General features: G+C 40.6%; 6 protein-coding genes across 10 annotated transcripts; 3 read left to right on the top strand and 3 right to left on the bottom strand.

Annotated features, from left to right (window-relative positions):
* Positions 1-71: 71 nt before the first annotated feature.
* LOC134179931 (mitochondrial import inner membrane translocase subunit Tim9-like) lies at positions 72-493 on the top strand. Its single transcript, XM_062646965.1, has 3 exons — positions 72-141; positions 198-293; positions 353-493. The coding sequence occupies exons 1-3, from the start codon at positions 94-96 to the stop codon at positions 476-478; spliced, it is 270 nt and encodes an 89-aa protein (XP_062502949.1). The 5' UTR covers positions 72-93; the 3' UTR covers positions 479-493.
* Positions 494-544: 51 nt separating this feature from the next.
* On the bottom strand, positions 545-2884 carry LOC134179929 (ras-related protein Rab-32B-like). Of its 2 annotated transcripts, none has more exons than XM_062646962.1 (10): positions 2777-2884; positions 2614-2643; positions 2459-2555; positions 2348-2404; positions 2246-2278; positions 2159-2186; positions 1254-1328; positions 1126-1199; positions 1019-1053; positions 545-802 (listed from the first exon to the last, which is right to left on the bottom strand). In XM_062646962.1, exons 1-10 carry the CDS (start codon positions 2859-2861, stop codon positions 627-629), a joined length of 690 nt encoding a protein of 229 aa, XP_062502946.1. In that variant the 5' UTR covers positions 2862-2884; the 3' UTR covers positions 545-626. The 2 variants fall into 2 exon arrangements, with proteins under 2 accessions (XP_062502946.1, XP_062502947.1); XM_062646963.1 differs by lacking the exon at positions 2777-2884 and adding an exon at positions 2707-2729 and having other exon boundaries at positions 2614-2641.
* A 31-nt stretch (positions 2885-2915) lies between these two features.
* On the top strand, positions 2916-4831 carry LOC134179465 (uncharacterized). The gene is made up of 8 exons (XM_062646365.1): positions 2916-3001; positions 3059-3162; positions 3231-3401; positions 3468-3537; positions 3621-3811; positions 4307-4394; positions 4458-4507; positions 4573-4831. The coding sequence occupies exons 1-8, from the start codon at positions 2988-2990 to the stop codon at positions 4680-4682; spliced, it is 798 nt and encodes a 265-aa protein (XP_062502349.1). The 5' UTR covers positions 2916-2987; the 3' UTR covers positions 4683-4831.
* LOC134179466 (protein mago nashi homolog) lies at positions 4730-5979 on the bottom strand. The gene is made up of 5 exons (XM_062646366.1): positions 5863-5979; positions 5733-5791; positions 5462-5572; positions 5041-5123; positions 4730-4983 (listed from the first exon to the last, which is right to left on the bottom strand). Exons 1-5 carry the CDS (start codon positions 5954-5956, stop codon positions 4884-4886), a joined length of 447 nt encoding a protein of 148 aa, XP_062502350.1. The 5' UTR covers positions 5957-5979; the 3' UTR covers positions 4730-4883.
* A 36-nt stretch (positions 5980-6015) lies between these two features.
* On the top strand, positions 6016-8649 carry LOC134179897 (uncharacterized). 3 transcript variants are annotated; one of them, XM_062646914.1, is made up of 5 exons: positions 6016-6764; positions 7041-7216; positions 7275-7427; positions 7493-7615; positions 8526-8649. In XM_062646914.1, exons 1-5 carry the CDS (start codon positions 6039-6041, stop codon positions 8551-8553), a joined length of 1206 nt encoding a protein of 401 aa, XP_062502898.1. In that variant the 5' UTR covers positions 6016-6038; the 3' UTR covers positions 8554-8649. The 3 variants fall into 3 exon arrangements, with proteins under 3 accessions (XP_062502898.1, XP_062502896.1, XP_062502897.1); XM_062646912.1 differs by having other exon boundaries at positions 8234-8606; XM_062646913.1 differs by lacking the exon at positions 8526-8649 and adding an exon at positions 8234-8378 and having other exon boundaries at positions 7275-7367.
* LOC134179895 (uncharacterized) lies at positions 8360-12669 on the bottom strand. 2 transcript variants are annotated; one of them, XM_062646911.1, is made up of 3 exons: positions 12568-12669; positions 11941-12135; positions 8360-11797 (listed from the first exon to the last, which is right to left on the bottom strand). In XM_062646911.1, exons 2-3 carry the CDS (start codon positions 12111-12113, stop codon positions 8503-8505), a joined length of 3468 nt encoding a protein of 1155 aa, XP_062502895.1. In that variant the 5' UTR covers positions 12114-12135; positions 12568-12669; the 3' UTR covers positions 8360-8502. The 2 variants fall into 2 exon arrangements, with proteins under 2 accessions (XP_062502895.1, XP_062502894.1); XM_062646910.1 differs by lacking the exon at positions 12568-12669 and having other exon boundaries at positions 11941-12292.
* Between the last annotated feature and the right edge of the window lie 1486 nt (positions 12670-14155).

The following is a 14155-nucleotide window of genomic DNA, read 5'->3' as shown; positions in this document are numbered from 1 at the left end:
CACTTTTTGAATTTTTAATGTAGTTATAAAGTAGACCGCAGGCAACCAGACACTTAGCTAAACTACTACGCATGCGTCGCAGACTCTCTAGAAATGGAGAAGCTTTCCACAGCCCAACAAGCGCAAATGGAGGTAGCACAGGTGTGTTTGTTCAAGGTTATTACCGTTGCAGGTGCACAATGGAACGTTGTTGTTAGTTTAGAGAGTTCCTGACGACGTACAACAGACTGTCAGAGTCGTGTTTTATGGACTGCGTCAATGACTTCACATCGAGAAAAGTGACAGGAAAGGAAGTGAGTATGTGTTGAATATCACATGTACTATACCTACTAATCGACTCACTTTTGACTAGGATCAATGTGCGTCTCATTGCGTTGAGAAATACTTGAAGCTAACACAGAGATTGTCACTACGAATACAGGAACACCAAGCTCAGCAGCTAGAAGCAATGGGCGTCAAGCCTGGACAGACATCATGATTTTGTGTACCCTCTAGTTGTATAGGCAAGATCATTGGAAGAGTAATGTATCAATCAATCAGCATATTTCATGGCTTGATGATAGTTGATTAAAATTTGTTATTAACTGGAAAAGAGGAAATAACCGAACTTCAAGCTCAGTTCATGTTTAGATATTACAACATCTTCTGCCCTCTTCTTCTGACTGTGACTGCTTCTCATCTTCACCTTCTGATTCATTCTGTTCATCGTCTCTATCTTTCAGTGATATATAATCTTGTGGATGTGATTGGCCTGTTGACTGAAGACTAAGGATTTTTGTCACCAAGAAGGTCATGGCGTCATCTAGACAGATTCATGGGTAATATAACCAGTAACGATGATGAGAGATTTGTGTACGCTTGTGCCAGTAGGTGGTGGTGGTGGTGGTGGTGGTGGTGTGTGTGTGTGTGTGCGTGTGTGCGTGTGTGTGTGTGTGTATACATGTGTGTGCCTTCATGCATGCATGCCCATTGACATCACATTCCATAGGTCATTGACCAATAAGCACAAGCAACTTACCAACATTTTGATTATCTTTTGCTGACGTTGGGAACCTATCAGTAAGAAACATAAATTAGTCATACATTAGTTATAGGACTGCCTAGTATTTGTGTGTGTTCACCTACCACCCAGTGAATTTATGCTCTTTGCAGAACTCATCCAACTGGTTGGGATCAAAGTGTGCATCTTCAAGATCACACTAACATGACTTGATGTTAGAATTTAATTACACAGAAAAATCCATAGCATTTGCCTTATTTGCAAGTAGAAGAATAGGCACTGGTTGCTCATTGGCCAGCATTACCTTCTGATTAACATCTTTATGCCACTATGTATACCAAAACACAACAATATTGCATCATCAGAAGTCAATCTGAACTCTGAATAATATGTCATAAACATCTCGACTAGACTAACCTTGTAGGTCACATGACAGAGCGACTACATTGGTAAAGAAACTGGTGTTGTGTAGTGCACTATCACTTTACACAACCCTCCAGCTTATTGTTTGTTCTACTTATGGAGATGGTCAAAATGATTCAACAGATAATCATTACCTGCTTGAAAAGTTGCTATGGAATGACTTCATAACAAAAGGATTCCATTTTATGGATAGTGACTTAATTGAATTAATTAACTAACAAAACCTAGCATTTTGCTAAGGGTTCACATCACCACCCTAAAGTGTTCATTCAGAGCCTAAAAAAGATAGCCACAAGATTTGCATACAGATAGAAAATCTTGGTCAATAATTTAACAAAATTGAGTTGGAAAAACCCAATGTTGTGCATATGTTGATATTGAACTCAGTTTAAAAAAACCACTCATCAAACATCAGGATAATGAGTTTATACAAATACTAAAGACCTGTACAGGGATTGTACACATTGGGTGCAAACTCAGAATACAGTGTGGATCCAACAAGCATTACACTTGATTAATTAATGCAGATACAGCAAACCAGTTTTACAACACAGTAAAAAAGGACTGTGTGATGACATGAGACCCGGCCTTGTCACAGTTAACCTGAAACTCCCCAGATTTACCAGCACCAGACTATATAGTCAACTACCACATTTCCTGTTGCATACATATGACCACTGCACAGTTGTGTGCACAACAACCACATAATACTAGTATGATATCATGCATTCCTACCTTCAAGACTGAGTCAAAGGTTGCTGGTCTGCAGAAGAACACCACAATACAACCGAACGCACAGCAAACAGTGACAGCATAACAAACCTTGACAAATCATAGACAATGATTGCTGCTATGCTATATATGTACCAACAAAACCATCTTTCAACATCGAACTTCCCAGGACTTAATTTCCCGTATCCTTACGCGTATTTGTAATAAACTCTTGTCATATGACCAAAACGCTCATGACCAGCAATGTCCCTTCAAAACAATATCACATGACGTCACACGTGCATTTCTAGCTAGATTGCAAACCACAGCTGCAAGTTGATCTTCGTTTTATCATCCCATTGAAGCGTTTTTAATGCAAAATCCACGCCAATAGTTAACTTGTAGTTTGGAGAGAAAAAGCCTGGACAATAGCATCAGTAAAAAGGTCACGTGACGACAAACGACATCATTTCGCCCACCTTCAGTGTAGCGACGAATTAGAGATGTCTGACAACAAGTACAATACGTCAAATAGTGCACCAATTGTCATGCATAAGTATAATGCTTCCTACCTTACCTAGACATGAAAATAACGCAATTTTTGTACGACAATAATTTCTAACACGCCGTAGAAGAAATGCTTACCGACGCCGAATTCTCCTATGACTAGGACTTTGTACAAGTGCTCTTTCACTACTGGACTACTAGCATTCTGACCGCTTGCCATCCTTCCGCTTTCGTTAGGACGAGTCACATGAGCAACAAAAGCCCGTATAACTGTTAGAGTCTTGTCGCGTTGTGCTTGCTGCGTTTGTCTGTTAATCCGGGGTAGCGACTGAAGGTGTTCGGCCCGATGACAACTCTAAGGTCTATTTGCACGCGTTTCCTTCCGTCGTTGCGTCGTTGTCACCTTGTGATGTGTAGCTTTCTCGCACTTGCTGTCATATCTATCACGCTGTCTGGCGTGCAAGTGTTTGCAAACGACTTAGGTGGGCAAGATTTCGGTGGGCAAGGCTTCCCTACGTCAGGTAGGCTCGCTTTTTGGTCTCCATCGTCTTTGCCAATCATAGTAGGGACGTGATTCCATGCTTATTAGCGTCGAGTTCGAAGAGTGGCAGTTGTCCAACTGTGGTCGACAATCCATGTGCGACTACTGAGAACGAGTGCACAGACGATGGAGACTGTCTTGGAACTAAGAAGTGCTGCCTATGTCCGTCTGCATCTCTTGTTTGTGCACCATCCGCACCATCCACCACCAAGACAAATGGTTCTGATTTTATCACGTGACTTGTATGGCAGCTGTACACCTAGAGTGTCGCTATGTGTGTTGCAGAGAGGACGTGCAGCTTTGACAGTAAAAGCTACAAAGTCAGTCAAACTCGAATGAAAGGCGATAACGTCTGGTGCGATATTACCACACTCATTGAATTAGCTACACGGGTAAACGTATTTTGTGCGTGGATGTGCTCTCAATGTGTTTCTGTAGTACCTGTAATGGGGACGGCAGTTGGAACTGTGTCCCTCCTCCATCTGTACATTTGGGTGAATGCCCAGAAAACGTTGCATCTAGTTGTAATGCTACAACATGCAGTGATGATGGAGATTGTGAGACTTATCAAAAATGCTGTCACATAATACCATGTGGAGCGAAGAAATGTAAAACTGTCCGAGCTGCAGGTAATACCGTATTCACAACTATTGTGTATTAATTTGTTACATCCAAACATAGCCTAGGTTGACATGCACTCTGTCTCAACACTCTCTCCTTCAGTTGAAAGTGGAAGGACTGATGTGTATGTTACTGGTAGAGAGCCTCTGTAATTAGTCATAGGAACGAAATGATGAGGCACTTGTGGTAGAGATAGTGACTAGGACAGTAGCACTCAGCATGTGCCCGTTTCATTTACAGATACTTTGTTCACTGCTGTGTCACAACTAGAGTTATAGTTTTGTAGGTGTGATTTAGTATTTTGAAAAATCACTACGTACACGTGAACTCAATGGCTTATTTGTTTGAGAAGCATTTGGAGTGTGGTCATACTGCTTTAGTAAATTGCTATTTCTAGGTGACCTAGTCATGTGCAACTTAGGTAATTCTTACTGTCTTGATTAAAGTATTAATATTTTAGTATTCTTATTACCTGAAATTGCAATTTAGCATTTGTAATTTAGGTGAATGTCTCGTCAACAACCAGAACCATGCTGCTGGCGTCAAACTTCCTCCTACTGATGCTACACTTAGTATCGAATGTAACTACTGGTTAGCTCAACTAACTACTTCACAGTTACCAGTTTCTTACTGTTGTTTCTCTGTATTGTACAGCATATGTGAGAGTCATGGCGTATTGACTTGCACTAAGATTAGAACTTGCCGTAAGCAAAACTCGTTTGCATATTTGACAAAGTACTTAATTAATTAATCCAATGTGTATCAACAGCTACGACCCCTTCTCCTACTCAAGGGGACAGCAATGGAACAAATTGCCAACATAGTCTTGCAGGTTTTATGATAATTGTTGCATTGGTGGTGATTTGGCTACACCAGTAGGTGATGTCTCTAAGTAAGTTTTTACTTTATCTCCAAATTGCACTTGATAGAGTCGTTTAGTACTTGTCATTTACCTAGTTGCAACTGTAACTGTCTAGTAAACTGATAATTGAGAATTTTGTCAAACAGCGAGATTTATTACATAATGACTATGTATTACGTCTTCATCAGTACGTGTACACAGTGCCATTACATCAATCACTAGATTGGCTTGATCTTGAAATGCAGAGCAATCAGTGAGAATACCATACACTTGATATCTTGAACCAAGTAGTAGAAGCAGCGTAAGCCATCTGGATCTCTATTGATAGAATTCACATAAGATGCATACAATGATCCAAAGGCTTAGAACACTCACTTGCATGCATTGACATCTGCTAGTGACCCAATTTTTGATGTAGTAAATGAAATGTGCTGGTCTCCAAGTACAATCTCTAGCTCCTGTGAAAAAGTTTCTACGTTACAAGCACATGCAGCGAAGTATCAGATAGAATCAGACAACAGAACTCCTATACGGTTGTCATAGCAGTTACTGTCTTGCCAATACCTCACTATGATTATCAGTAAACAAATCTGAGGTTGCTCACGTTTTCAAAGTTTTTAGTCAGAGTTGCAACAAGCCCTCAATGTTTGTGAATCACATGCTTCTGGTTCCTTATATATAATTCTAGAGAGATAATTTGCTGCCTAGCTAACTTTCATTCTGCAAGTATTGCTGAATTGTAAAAGTTTATTGAACTTCAACAACAAACATACATGTATTGGTTCAAGAGAATTACCTGTCTGCCTACTCGATCGGGTTGAGGCCACAAGCTGTCATCTTCCTGCATAACTTCACTCTCCTCTGTGATTCGTTTCAGCTCATTCAACACAGATCGATGAACGTAACACTAAAACAATATACGGTAATTCGACTTTCAAAAACCATCTCAACCATTTATAGGAGAGAACACATCAATGATCATGAAAAGACACAAGTTACAAACACAAAACCAGTTAGTACACCAAACATTACACATTTACATCATTTCCACTTCTCACTCAGCTAACCTCTTTTCTGATCATAACGTCATTCTTATACTGTGAGTTGTTAGCATAACGCAGTTTGCCTACAGACAGCAACAGACGACGTTACCTCTAAAGAGAACCCAATTTTGGTTTTAACAGTAGCTGCACTCACCGTCAGGTCTAAACTCTATTTCAAGAAATTCATGTCCAAACTGCCCTTTATGACCAACGTAATAGCGTAAATAGAAATCTTGAGCGTCCGCCATGCTTTACGCTTTAGCGCACGTGACGTGACTCGCTTCGCCAGTTAGGCTTATAGCGCGAGGACGACAAGTGGTTCGTTTCATCATGTCGTCTTATCGCTACTTCGTCGCAAAATGTAGCAATTACGACTCGCTACGGAGAGGAGTTGACTCAAATGTATGGGCAGCTCCAGAACACAAGAATGATCCTCAACCTCATCTCGTTCTCTCGACAGCGTTTTCTACATGCAGTCAAGTCAACATACTTTTCAGTGTAAATGGCAGCAAAGGCTGGCAGGGGCATGCTGTTATGAAAAGTTTGCCCTTTGCGGCAGACGAATTGAAAGATGATGGTGAATGTTGGCACAGATTTGAAATAGAGTGGGTGTGCTTGTCAAAACATTATGCAATGGTGTGTCTGCCATTTAGTCAGACCGAAGATTTGTTGAATTCACTGGACTTTAACAACTCAGTCAACAAAGCTCGCAACTGGCAGGAAATGCCATCTTCATGTGGTGAACAGTTGTGTGCTCGACTGCAGACACACATACAACAGGATGCACAGAAAAGAGAAAGGGATGCACTAAAAGCAAAAGAGCAAAGACCGCCTCCTTTTCTTTCTATTGCAGAGAGTGATATGCAAGATACCGGACGTGTGTGGCAAAGCATGAATGACAAAGTAGAACAATATGGCAAAGTCGTACTTGCTTGTGCATTTGGAAGTCAACGATACAATCTTCAGACTCTAAACAGTGACCTAGATATGTATGTTGTGTATATGGCTGACACTAGAAATCTTTTGTCATTCAATTCTCCCCCACGAACAATTAAGGTGTGTATGTATGTGTGTTTGTGTCGGCTTGTGTGTCCATGTCAGTGTGCACGTCGTGTGTGTGTGTGTGTGTGTGTGTGTGTGTGTGTGTGTGTGTGTGTGTGTGTGTGTGTGTGTGTTTGATCATTGTCATTATCATAATTATATAAACAACTTTATTTTCACATGGAAATAAATACTTACCACTTTCTAGCTGGCCTTTAGGCTCTCTATAACATTGATGTTGTTTACGTTTTTGCCATTATGTTCTTGTTCTATTTGTGTTTCTTTGTCTAGAATCGTGAAGATGAAAAGCCTGACTTTACAATTCACGAGTTGTTCAAGTATTGTGAGTTGTTAGTGGCTGGAGATCCTCGAACAGTTGAAACCCTCTTCTTACGCGACACTTGTATCTATTATGCCTCAGACACCTGGAAAGAACTGAAACAGAGCAGAGACTTGTTACTGAGTCGGTAAAGTTAGTGGCTTGTATCTTAGCTGACTGAAGTCTGTATTAATTATCATTTACAGAGTGTTGGTGGACAAGTACTTGAGTGATGCGCTAGGTGAACGTGGGTTAAAGAAGATGCAAAAATGGCAAGCAAAGGAAATTAAAGATGACATGTTGGTGGCTCGCATGAACAAATTGTTCTACATCATTCTTCGCTTACTGTTTCATGCAAAGTTTGGTGCACTGCATGTACATATGTTTACAAATCCACTCCTTGAAAAAATTGTTTGCATTTTAGACAAGTTGCCACTGGTCAGAAATATGAAGTGTTTTATTCTCAAGAGTCCAGTGAACATCAAATGTTGCAAGCAGTCAGATCAGGCCACATACCTCATGAACAGCTTAAAGACATCATAAAAACGTAAGCACAACAGTTAGCAGTTGCTGTGGCAGGGTAGATAAAACACACATACAAATCAATATAGTTATAGTCAGGAGTGTGCCAATCCGGTGGCGTCGCTGGGCCTCCAACATTGTGGATGCCAGCTGCTGGGCCAGGGTCATCAGCACTTGATTGTCGTTGTCTTCACAGTAGTAGAAATCACTCTAAAAGAAGTTACAAATCTGTAGTCTGCAACAACAATGGTAAAGTAAGAAACCATCTATGGGCTGGAGACCAATAGGAAGAAATCTAGCCCCTAAGCCGCTATGGTGTGACGCCACTGGCTCTCATCCACCAATCAGTCAGTTTGTTGTACATTGTAACAGCAAGAGACGAAGTTATACTAGTTCACAACATAGACTTTGAAATGTGTAATTAATATGTTAGTGATACATGTATGACTAACAATGGGCAGGTGGATGAACAGGCTGGGAGACAGTGACCAAACAGGTAGGCAGACTGTAGGAAGGCCAAGCACATATAGGAGATGGTTGGTGGGCAATCGAAAAGGTGTGCATGGTGGACAGACTAATGAATAGAATGTGGACAAGTGATCAAACCCCTTGCTTGTTTCATTCTTGATTCTCGTACATGCAGTTTGACATTTGAGGTGCAATCTGCTCTGAATTCTGATGAGTGTCACCTGCCAAAGACCTCAGATGAAACACATGTTGAGAAATGGCTTGTTAAACAAAGAAGAGACAACTTGTTGTCTGACCCATATTTTGTAACAATTACATGAGTTGATGAAATTTATATAAATGAATATGAATAAATATCAATGTCATAAAATGCAACTTAAATAAAAACTTATCACATACTCAGTATACATAGAACGTATCTTCTTCTAACAATCACAATCCAAACTACTGAGTTGTGACTTTCTTAGGTTCAATAACTTCAAGTTCAATTTCTAACTGTCTAGCAAGTTCTGGTCCCATAATTTTGATGAGCAATTCCAATGTGTGGATCAGGCTGTCCACACATTTTGGATGAACAACATAGTAATTTAGCAGCTCACCACCATGAAGAAGATGCCCTTCAACCAAGAATAGAAGGTCTTTATACGTTGGCATAGACTTTTTAGACATACATTTCCGTCTTGCACAAGCAATAGATCGTCTAATTGGGCAAGAGCTGTGAGGACGCGCAATAGAGGGCAGTAGAGAAGTGGATATAGTTGATGTTGATGGTTCTCCAAATACAGAGCAAGAAGACCCTGCATATGGCTGCCACTGCATGGAAACATGAGGACACATAACTTCTGATGGCCTGTAATTTGCTTTATAGAGAAGCTTCTTGTTAGTTGGGTTGAAACTACCTAAATAGTAATGATGAATATTTGCACCTTGGGCATTCAGAGACTGCGCAAACTGAATTTCCATTATAGCAGAGTAGACACCCAATGATAATTTACTTATTTCTGATGAAACATCATAAAACATGTAAACACTGCACAGTGCCTGTGGTAGAACATCGATTACTCCTACTCCTACCAGACGGCCATCTATCTGATACTGCTGATGGAATGTGCCATATGCAATGCCATTTATTTCCTGTGGAATGAGTGGAGTGCTCACAAGGTGAGCGTGGTAAGAGGATGCAGTGCAGTTCTCTGACTCATGCCGTTTCATTTGATATTGGGAATACAAGTGAAAAGCTTCATCACTGAATTGAGGTTGAACAGTCCTCACGGTTACACCACGACGCTCACACTTCTTGATAACTCTCTTGTACATTTTGGATCGCACCACTTCAAATTTCCTAATGTCAACACGAAGCTCTGCTGTATTACATGATGGAGAATGACAAGACGTAGATGCAAACAGCTGAATAGCACCACGTCGGAACCAACCTCTGTCAACTAACTTCTGATACACAGACACATTCAAGTGACCAATTTTAATAACCATTTCTGATGCTCTACCATTTTTACAGTTAGGACAAACATTATATGTGACTCCACTCAACTGACTCACTCGTACAGTGTTTACTTTGGATTGACTAGATCTCACGCAAGAAACACGACCAATGCCTGGTCGACGTTCAACAAAGTAACAATACAAACAAGACAGCAATGTGGAGCCATAGTTTTGAACATCAGTCTCCTGAGGAAACCTTTCCAAAGCTGTCAACATAAACTCAGTCAATCGAAGTCTTGCCATCTGTTTTAGATTCCAGTTATTTTTTGCCAAACAAAGAAGAACAATAAATCCTAGAGTTTGGACATTTGCAGATTGTGAAAAAGAAACAAGACTGACAACAGCATCTTGGATACAACCTGCCTCTCCTATCAAACGCTTGGCTTCAACCTCAACCAAACTGAGACATGCGATAACAAGTAGACCATGACGGTGGACCTCTTCATTGATCCGATGGGCTTGTAACATCTGCCTGATGTGCTGTAAAACTCCACTTTCAATTAGAGCCAACTTGTTGTTCCCATTTACACTGATCCTGTGTACAGCCTGACACACCATCATTTGAAGTTGAGCATCACACAAATATCTGTTCATGTAGTTCAAAATAGGCTGAATTGCTCCATCAAGCACTAATGCTCGCCTGTAACGATCACAACAAGATGCTAAAACAGTGATGACACGAATGAGTTTCTCAGTAATCCACAGAGGAAGAATTAGGCAAGATCGAAAAAGATAGATAATCGCTTTATGAGCATGTGTTGACATAAATACTACTCTGCTCTGCTCTGATGCTGTTAGAGCACTTAGAGCTGCCATAGCCTTTTCAGAAATTTTTTTGCATTGGTAGTAATGATTGATAACATTGACCAAACAGTGGGCAGCACCTGATTCGATGAGCATCACATTTGTCTCATTAGATTGACTCATGTTTAGAATGGCCCAGCAACAGTGGAAAACAAGACAGGGTGGAATGGTTTGTGGTTGTCTCATTAACTGAATTAATACACAATGGATGCCATCTTGAATAAGACGAGAAGCTACATCACTTTGGCCAGCAGCAGCAGTTAGATTGATCAGAACTTTGCATGCCTGAGAAAGAAGCTCCTTGCACAATAATTTGGCATTCTGTAGAAGACTGTTGACTGGACAATGAGCACCAGCTTCGACCAATCTCTTTCTATCTTGTAGATTCGTGCAAGTCATATTGACTAGCACACTGCATGCCTGATATCTACAGATCACATTCACTTTCTCATCAGCAAGACATTCTATAACACTGTGGTGGATTCCAGTATCTATGATCTCTGATGAGCCGTAGCCATTTAGTGCCAAATTACCAACTGCTTGTAATGCAGGCATGAGGACACAACACTGATGTCTGAAAGCTTTGATAGTTCCTGTAAGAGCACTACAAACAGGAAAATTCACCAACTGTTGTTTGTTAGCAGGAACAGCAGACAAAGTTACAAAAAAGGAACAAGCTGTTTGATGCATAGACTCATCACTAACATGACGCATCATCAAATCAGCTACTTGCTTCTGCATATTTCTGCTTAGAAGCATCTGCTGTGATTCAAGCTGACCATCAGCTGTAACAACGAGGAGGGAGAGGATCTTCTGAAGAGAGCAAGGTGCCAACTGAAAAGCTTCTTCTTCTTTCAGTAGATCACATATTGCAGCAAATACTTTCAATTTCGACAAGAAACTTTTGTCATGAACAATTTGGGACTGCATGATGGAAGTAAAGACAGATATAAATGACTCAAGGATAGGTCGATCAGCTTTGACTAAACTGAGACTGTTTTCAAGTAAGGAGTCTACTGCTAAAGTTGAAAATTTCTCAGCAATGGCCATTTGATATGAAGGAAGCTGTGCCAGTAACACCAGCTTGTGAAAGACATGACCAATCACACTGGCATCTCTTGAGCAGAGATCCATGAATAATATTAGCAACTGAATGAGGTCAGACTCCACACATTCAACTTCAGTGTCTCTGACAAAGACATCAAGGGCAGGAAGAAGACAGTGGATAACACTATCCGGTCGCTTAGACTTCTTCACAATTCGATTTATAGCACACAACAGACCAGAGGCATCCAATCCAACAGCTTGGTCGTCTGACTGCACCTGCACACTTCGTCCACGCAACAAACATCTGACCAGTTCTTTCAATTTGTCATCTGAGCAAAGAACTTGCATGTCATCCGTGGACTCGGCATTAGATCCGTCCAGCATTGTTCTATAAACACAACGTATTCTAATACAATTCAGAAACAATTTACATGACGATGAGTCACCACCACGCCTACTGCTTAACGCTAGATCCCGTCACTATGTCTGTGACTTCTACCAACTGTACCATGCTTGGATTCAAAGGCTCACCTCTTCTCGTCACTGCAACCGACACGCTGATCTTTCAACAATAAACCAAAAGTTTCTTTCACATGTTTCATTGATGTAGGCGATGAAATATAGTGTGACCATCCATTCACACAGTCGTCAGACTGAACAAGAGACAACTTGTCAGCCTTCGTGGCAAACGTAGCGACCGACATGCCAATATAGACGTGATCTCGTCTAGACAGAAACCAAAAGTACAGTCAAAAATACAACACACAAACACCTCTTCCGTCCTCGCTAAATATACACCCCAAAATCCGGTGTCATAGCACCCTACCACTCTAGACGACTCAAATGCTCACACTGACCACACGCGTCTCCTCCTACCAAGCCTGACAACAGCATACTCGCAGCAAGACGACAACCTGCGATGTTGTGCACGTCCAAATGTGAGCGAAAAACACATGAAAACGCACGAAAGGACGTTGGAAGGCAAGCTGCGAAACTAAAACGGTTGTATCCCTCATTCGGAGCACGGCTAGCGCTACAAACAGACACTGCATTCCACTGCGCAATGTAGCTGCATTACGAAGAACATCCCGTACACGAGCGTAGACCTCTGTAGCTTGCGGAAAGTTTCGAATCTATTGCTTCAACGAGCGTACTTACCAGAAAGACGACATGCAGCACCACCGCTGTTCTGATCTTGCTAGCGAACAAGCAAGGCACGTATTGTAGTTCCTAATTAGAGGTAACGCGCACCACCCGGCTCTCTTGTTTTGTTTAGAGAAGCCGTTTTCGCATACCTTCTAACGTGCGTTAGGTAGGATCTAATTCTCTAAAACGGATAAATTTATTTCATAAGGTCGTCGTCTACCTATTAGCAACTAGAGGAGACCAAGCACTAGACGTAGTACTTAATGTTGTAGGTTTGACGGAGTTGTTGATTGAGGCTACACCAGTAACAACACATTTTTACATAATATATACTATACATGCTGGTACTCTCCATTGTTAAGTAAACTTCCCATTGTTTACAGAATGTACTACATGTCGTAAAAGTCGGTTGGTGACTAGGGTCATCAGGACGTGCTAATTGAAACCACATAGCTAGCCTATTTTGAGGGATAGTATGCACAGTTACTCAACTAATAGCATGATCTCGGCAAGATTATTGAATGATGTATTGTGACTCGTGATAAATGCATTCTAATCAGTATTATGTACACGGACATGAGTCACGCTCACTTCTCCAAAATAGCTATTCTTTCTCTCATAGTTTCACATACTGAAATCCAATTAATTAAACCTAGATATTGGTTCAAAATTATTTTATTATATAAAATATGTAAATGTTGGTTGCATTTTGTTAGTTTCAGTTGTGGGAGGGAACACTTTCCTTTGTTCTGCTGTCAAGTTATTGCGATCCAGCAAGGTCGAGACTTCAAGTTGTCTGTCGTATATCGGCTGCTCGACTGACCATTAATTTTAATAAACTTTTTTAGTAGTAGGAGACCTCTACACTACACAACTTGCTCAAGCAAAATATACTTGAACTGTACCTTAATTGTTCAGGTGCAAAGAAATACTATTAGACGGTATATAAAGGAATCTACCTCAATGCAGCAGTCATCTGGGATACATGCCTAAACTAAACATGGGCATTTACAATCCCTAATTAATTAGATGTGAACGCCTGAGAAGAAGGCAGTCTACATTTTGACCCACAGAAGCTCGTCCTACTACATAGCCACCTCAGTACTCTAGGTAAAAAATACCGCTGTGTTCTCTTTCACAAGATTTACGCATTTACTCATGATCAAATGTTCAAAAAGCTGACCAGATCACAGTCTAGTCTATAGTCATAATAGCTAGTAAAGAAGCGGATCGAACCCCTAGCCCAGTTAGTTCCATTAGAACCCATATCCATTAGTTCCATTTGATTCCAGCACCTGCGGCCTTACAATTTGCATACAATGTAAGTTTTCTCTCCTTGTGCTGCAATCAAACTATAGACTACAATTGTACATAAGTGGATTCCTACGTGTACAGTACAATTCTGCATTTTCTCACAACTTGAAATAATGATAAGAACAGTACCCAAAGTTAGACAAGCCAGTCTCTCAGTGACATTAGAATAATTATGCATGCCAATTTTCAGTCCATCTAAATATAATAATCCATGGATCGGGTCATGTAGTTAAAAATAGTAACCTATGAGTTACTATATTCAAAAAAACAAATTACATTTGATAAG

The sequence above is a fragment of the Corticium candelabrum genome, chromosome 5, assembly GCF_963422355.1.
Source record: "Corticium candelabrum chromosome 5, ooCorCand1.1, whole genome shotgun sequence".
Taxonomy (NCBI): Eukaryota; Metazoa; Porifera; class Homoscleromorpha; order Homosclerophorida; family Plakinidae; genus Corticium; species Corticium candelabrum.
This window is presented reverse-complemented; position numbering and strand designations above follow the sequence as displayed.

Coding starts and splice junctions, on each gene's coding strand:
- LOC134179895 (XM_062646911.1), bottom strand. CDS start 12,113: ATGTCGGTCGCTACGTTTGCCACGAAGGCTGACAAGTTGTCTCTTGTT. Junction 11,798..11,940: donor GGTTGCAGTGACGAGAAGAG/GTGAGCCTTTGA, acceptor TTGTGTTTATAG/AACAATGCTGGACGGATCTA.
- LOC134179466 (XM_062646366.1), bottom strand. CDS start 5,956: ATGGCGGACGCTCAAGATTTCTATTTACGCTATTACGTTGGTCATAAA. Junction 5,792..5,862: donor AATAGAGTTTAGACCTGACG/GTGAGTGCAGCT, acceptor TGCTGTCTGTAG/GCAAACTGCGTTATGCTAAC. Junction 5,124..5,461: donor CCGATCGAGTAGGCAGACAG/GTAATTCTCTTG, acceptor ACTTTTTCACAG/GAGCTAGAGATTGTACTTGG.
- LOC134179929 (XM_062646962.1), bottom strand. CDS start 2,861: ATGGCAAGCGGTCAGAATGCTAGTAGTCCAGTAGTGAAAGAGCACTTG. Junction 2,405..2,458: donor AAGATCAACTTGCAGCTGTG/GTTTGCAATCTA, acceptor ATTGTTTTGAAG/GGACATTGCTGGTCATGAGC. Junction 803..1,018: donor AAAAGATAATCAAAATGTTG/GTAAGTTGCTTG, acceptor GAATCTGTCTAG/ATGACGCCATGACCTTCTTG.
- LOC134179931 (XM_062646965.1), top strand. CDS start 94: ATGGAGAAGCTTTCCACAGCCCAACAAGCGCAAATGGAGGTAGCACAG. Junction 142..197: donor CGCAAATGGAGGTAGCACAG/GTGTGTTTGTTC, acceptor CGTTGTTGTTAG/TTTAGAGAGTTCCTGACGAC. Junction 294..352: donor GAAAAGTGACAGGAAAGGAA/GTGAGTATGTGT, acceptor ACTTTTGACTAG/GATCAATGTGCGTCTCATTG.
- LOC134179465 (XM_062646365.1), top strand. Junction 3,163..3,230: donor GCAAGGCTTCCCTACGTCAG/GTAGGCTCGCTT, acceptor CATGCTTATTAG/CGTCGAGTTCGAAGAGTGGC. Junction 3,402..3,467: donor ATCCACCACCAAGACAAATG/GTTCTGATTTTA, acceptor TGTGTGTTGCAG/AGAGGACGTGCAGCTTTGAC.
- LOC134179897 (XM_062646912.1), top strand. CDS start 6,039: ATGTCGTCTTATCGCTACTTCGTCGCAAAATGTAGCAATTACGACTCG. Junction 6,765..7,040: donor CTCCCCCACGAACAATTAAG/GTGTGTATGTAT, acceptor TTCTTTGTCTAG/AATCGTGAAGATGAAAAGCC. Junction 7,616..8,233: donor CTTAAAGACATCATAAAAAC/GTAAGCACAACA, acceptor TCGTACATGCAG/TTTGACATTTGAGGTGCAAT.